General features: G+C 33.2%; 1 protein-coding gene across 1 annotated transcript; it reads left to right on the plus strand.

Moving 5' to 3' along the window:
* The first annotated feature begins 422 nt into the window (after window positions 1–422).
* On the plus strand, window positions 423–3,016 carry LOC128859571 (ras-like protein 2). The gene is made up of 3 exons (XM_054096493.1): window positions 423–739; window positions 1,842–1,929; window positions 1,995–3,016. Exons 1-3 carry the CDS (start codon window positions 626–628, stop codon window positions 2,402–2,404), a joined length of 612 nt encoding a protein of 203 aa, XP_053952468.1. The 5' UTR covers window positions 423–625; the 3' UTR covers window positions 2,405–3,016.
* The last annotated feature ends 2,524 nt before the right edge of the window (window positions 3,017–5,540 follow it).

A 5,540-nucleotide genomic window follows, 5' to 3' on the forward strand; every position in this document is an offset into this window, starting at 1 on the left:
ATTAAATGTCTTCGGAAAATCATAGGCAGTGACGAATGCAATGAAATAATTGTGTAAAAAAAGTGACAATTTATTGCTATTGCTTTATAAAACTGTCCCGTGTGAACGCCAACTTAGTGAAAATGTGTGAATGTATTGCTATTGCTTTAGCAAAATTGTCTCGTGTAAGCGCCAAGTTAGAGTTGTAAATCCGAAATTCAGCGGTTGAAAGTTCTAATTTCCCACTGCCATTATTTCGGAGAAAAATATTGTCCGCGGGAGTTTGGAGTTGGAGTATTTTTTCTCGAGAAAAAGTAAATTCTCAAAATTGGGCTGATCGTGTTCAATTTGCTATATAAAATATACAATTTACATTTAATTAAACAAACCCAATATCTTTTGATTTATAAGTCATTTGGCATCACCATGGATTGGAAGTTAAACTGTCAAGTGTATTTTAATTCGACCTATGGCAGCCTCATTCGACTTCTCGTCTGTCATTTATCATTAATTTGTTCATTGTGTAGTGAAATGTTTTTAGCATAGATAACGCTTTTAGGGTGGAACCGTAGCTAAATTATAAACGTCAATTGATTTCATACAAAAATATTGAATCAAATAAAATATTAGTATACATTTCAGTAAAATGTCGCGAAGTAATGCAGTTCAAGGCAGTGGATCATCCTTGCAGACGTACAAATTAGTGATTGTGGGAGGTGGTGGGGTGGGAAAATCTGCGTTAACAATACAATTCATTCAGGTAGGTTAAAAACGGTAAAATATTTGTCGAATAACTTAAACGAATACGTGGGAGGAGCAGCCATAACATCGAAAGCGTAACAAGTTAGTTTGGATAGTGTTTAATGTGATGGTGGCGGGGCACTGTCCGCTGCAACTGCGCGTGTTCCCATTTGTGTTTATACGCACGCAAAGGCCTTGGATGAACGTAGATATACCAAAAAACTTGACATTCATGTGTCGTTGCTGCCTTTTGGGGCAGCGGTTGCTAACTTCTATGGGATATCACTACTATAAACGCGCGGTTTTCGTCGCTGCCGCCGCAAATCGACGTATGCATGTTTGCATGTGGCGAGCAACGCCCACATTGTAGCGTCATCTTAAATCATATTCTAATAGAGAGCATATTGCTTGGCGATCTTCTAAGATTCAAAGTTTAGAGTATATTTGTTCATGTGTATGTATATAAATACATGGTACATACTTTAGCATATGTAGCACCCACAACAATAATGATGCTATGTTGCTTACACATACACTTATGTGTTAATACATATGGATATACTTGAGCTGTTGTACTCCACATGACGTTTTTAAAACATTTTTATACACTCCAGTCTATCAAATTCTGTAAAAATAACAAATGTTGCTATTTGTTGACGAGAGCAATTGTACAAATGTGTGCGGATGGTTAGTTTAGCCTTTGAGTAAGGAAATATTACTTAATATTTACTTGTCTTAAAAGTATGAACGCAAGAATAATTTGTTTGATCGAATACACTTATTTAAGCGCATATTTTTAGATATTTACGTCATCTGTAGTCATTGTTTATGTATATTTTCATTGAATTCTAAATTAAAAGGAAAATTGTTTTTGATGACGAGAAGAGTTTCATACATATGGACATGTTCTGTATGTGTATGACTGACAGGTGTACTATCGCTAATTTGTAGGCAATGCTAGTGTTGATTCATATTTTTTGAAGGGGTTGGAAATTCAAATCTATGTTGCTAATATTTGAAGCGTAAGTTCGTTAGCTCCTCCAGCTTACACCCTTTACGCATACATATTTTGAATACTTTGATATTTTATATTAATTACATCAATTTGATTTATGTTCCAGAGTTACTTTGTTACCGACTATGATCCTACAATTGAAGACTCTTATACCAAACAATGTGTCATCGACGACGTCCCAGCAAAATTAGACAGTGAGTAAACTCTCTTTGATCTTCTTTTAATATACCCATTGCAATTAACATTTTTCCCTTCTTAGTCTTAGATACTGCCGGCCAAGAAGAATTCAGTGCCATGCGTGAACAGTACATGCGTTCTGGAGAGGGTTTCCTGCTTGTCTTCGCCCTTAACGATCATTCCAGCTTTGATGAGATACCAAAATTCCAAAAGCAAATACTCCGTGTAAAGGATCGCGATGAATTTCCAATGTTAATGGTTGGCAACAAATGTGATTTGGAGCAACAGCGTCAAGTATCGTTGGATGAGGCGCAAACTATAAGCCGAAATCTCATGATACCATACATTGAGTGTAGCGCAAAGTTGCGCGTTAATGTCGATCAAGCATTTCATGAGCTTGTGCGTATTGTGAGAAAATTCCAATTAGCTGAACGCCCGTTTTTGGAGGAGAGCTACAAAAGGAAAAGCAAACGGAAATGTTGCGTCTTGTAATAACGTATTAAGCAAAAATAACGCAAAAAAAACTTCGAAGAATTAGTGTGTTGCCATGGATTTCGAAAATGAAACATTTTAAATTTTCATATGGAAATTGATTAGAACAAAAGCTGCCAGTGAACCAAACTACTTAAATATATATACATATTATATATATATATATCTATATTTATGTGTATGCATATATGTATGTATATATATTTATATATTCCAAAATAACAAAAGGAGTACGAATTTTTACGTCAATTGGTTGCATATACGCAACATATGCGACTCATAGGAACTCCAAACAAAGCCACATGTGCAATATACAAAAAATGCTTTTGAGAAATGCATTTCAAAGCACCAAAAATCAGGCTGTACATGTAATTCACTTGAGTTCATAAAATTACGATGAAACACTTAACATCAATTGTACAAATACGAAATTCTAATGAAAGCCACCAGAGTCCACAATATATATACATACAGACCAGCATATGCTATTGTTCTTCCTCGCTAAATCAACGAAAATGTCGAATACCGCCAAAAATATTTAAATTTGTTTGTATTAATCAAAATAATAAGTCATTCAATAACTTGTTAACCAAATTTATGCTGAATGCAAAAGCTTCAAAACACCAATTGAAAAATTTATATACTTATGTACATACATACATATATGGAAAAAAATGTTTGTGAATTTTTTAAACTAATTACATCGTCAAGCGATAAAAATGTCTAACTAATAAGTGTGTGAGTTTTGTATTTTATATTAAAACAAAAATAGATTGTATTTTAAGTGATAAAATTGCATAGCGAAAAAATGTTACGATTATGATTATGCCAAAAGAGATTTGTATTTTTATGCTTGCTATTGAAAACCCATTTTTTGCTAATTGTTGTCAAACAAAAAGTATAATTAAAGAATATTTAAAGTTGTAGCATTGTTAATGAAACAAAAATAATTCATTCAAGTAATCAAGTTGAAGAAAATTTAGAACTAACAGCTAAATTAAACAAATAATTGCGAGTGCCTACGTTTATATGTATGTATATGTGTGTTGTAAGCCAAAAACAGTTAACTCACAATGTTTGTTGAAACTGCTGCGCAATGTTCTTATACTCCAAAAACATCTAAAAAAGTATATGTAGATAACCCAATTACAAGGAATAACGCACAACTAACTACTAAAGCGACATACCTCGAAATTAAAAAATCAAAAGAGTGGATATGAATGTATGGTTGAAAAATCCACAGAACGCACACTTGTGAGCATTTAAATTTGTGCATAAAATGGCGAGTCTGCGACTTGAGAAAAATTTACTTTGTGCCGCTTTTGTACATACAGACATATTCACAATAATATCACAGTATGCTTGAAGCTTTGATTATTCATTTATATATTTTTTTAGTTTTCTTTTTATAAAATGTAGGTTAAATTGCAACAAAAACTATTTACTTAATGTTTTACACTTCAAAAAATTGTAGTCAAAATTTCCAATTTTTTTTTGAAATTTTTAGAAAAATTCTGGGTATATAGTTTTATAGCCTATTAAATGTTGTGTAATTTTAAATTTGCTCAAAAGTCGCATTAATTTTCAGAATATTCTTTTGTTGCCAAGAGTTTGAAATTCTATGAAAATTTGTTGAATTTTTTAAATTTTGTCCAAAGTGTGAATTTTTGAGTTATATGGGGTTTGTTGTGGTTTAATCTATAAATATTTTTTTAACAAATATAAAATATATAAATAAGTAGTTCGAACTTGGCAAAATGTCGTTGTGCTATTATTGTAACAACGTCTGTATATACATAGCTTATTTTGTGTGCGATATGTACATATTTCGTATTTCTAAACGAACGCACTCACTGATGTTTTCATATCCAAATCGCACAAATTACACACAGAAATATTACATACACATTTTTACAAAATCAAATACATGCAATTTTTACATAAATTGCACTGCACAAAAATCCCAAGACTTCAAGTTGAATAATATTTTATAAATATAGCACACCATAAGGTATGTTTGCCTGCATGTACAGTAAATGGCTTTACATTTACGTATTGTGTATATAGTTTATTGTGCAAACCCAACAATTTTGCAACTCAAAAGAAAATACAATGAAATCTGAATCAGTATGTTTTTTTCTTATTCGCAGCAGTTACACATTACATACAACATACATACTATAGGTATAATACTAACAATTTTAATATTTTAGTGTTATATATACTACATACGTATATTCATGTAAAAAAATCAAAATCATTAAAAATAAAGTCTAATTTTGTAAAAAAAAAACTTAACCTAAATTGAAAATTAACTTATTTCTGTTGTTGGATAATCATATGATCCGCCATGAATAATGTTCTTGCAGAATCTAGTTTAATCAAGAATACGATTTCCTCAAAATACCTCGGAATTGCGGATTGTAGATGGAGAGACCAGACAACACGCAAAATTAGCAAACCTAAACCTAAACCTAATAAGGTTTTTAAACCGCACTAACTGCATATAGTCATGCGATATATAACCGTTAAACAAGTTAATAGCGGGGATGTAGCAACAAAATGGTACGGAAGCGCTAGTTGTATTCTAGATGAAACACCACTTTAACCAACCACCTCTCAATCATTTTCATGTTGTTGTACCAGCTTACTAAACTCTGTCAGTGCGATGTCACTGGTCGTTTTCGTTTAACTCATCTAACGGTAGACCCAAAAAACGTGCTGTTTCGATAGCTTTGATGGACCTTGTGAATAGGTGGTTAGTGTCGTGCGATGTGCCTTCACATGCTGGACACATATTGGGTGTATCGGAATTGATTTTGGATAAGTAGGAGTTTAACCTGCTACAATATCGAGAACGCAATCGGGCAAGAGTTACGCGGGCCTCGTGAGGCAGCTGAAGTTCTTCGTCTGCAATAGGTGGTGGTTGGACTCCGATAACGGCATTCGGAGGTCGGGAGTTTAGGAAGGTGGTAAAGATTTCCCAATCAATGTCGTGTTTGCAGGGGTGACACCTTCGGTAGCTCCTTAAATGAGAGTATTGATACCTCATTGAGTAGGCGTTATCATCAGGGACATCAGGAGGCATCCCGTAGCTGTACTGATTGCATTATTTTGACATGTCTGTAGCTTTATC

This window comes from Anastrepha ludens, chromosome 4 (assembly GCF_028408465.1).
Source record: "Anastrepha ludens isolate Willacy chromosome 4, idAnaLude1.1, whole genome shotgun sequence".
In the NCBI taxonomy this organism is placed as follows: domain Eukaryota; kingdom Metazoa; phylum Arthropoda; class Insecta; order Diptera; family Tephritidae; genus Anastrepha; species Anastrepha ludens.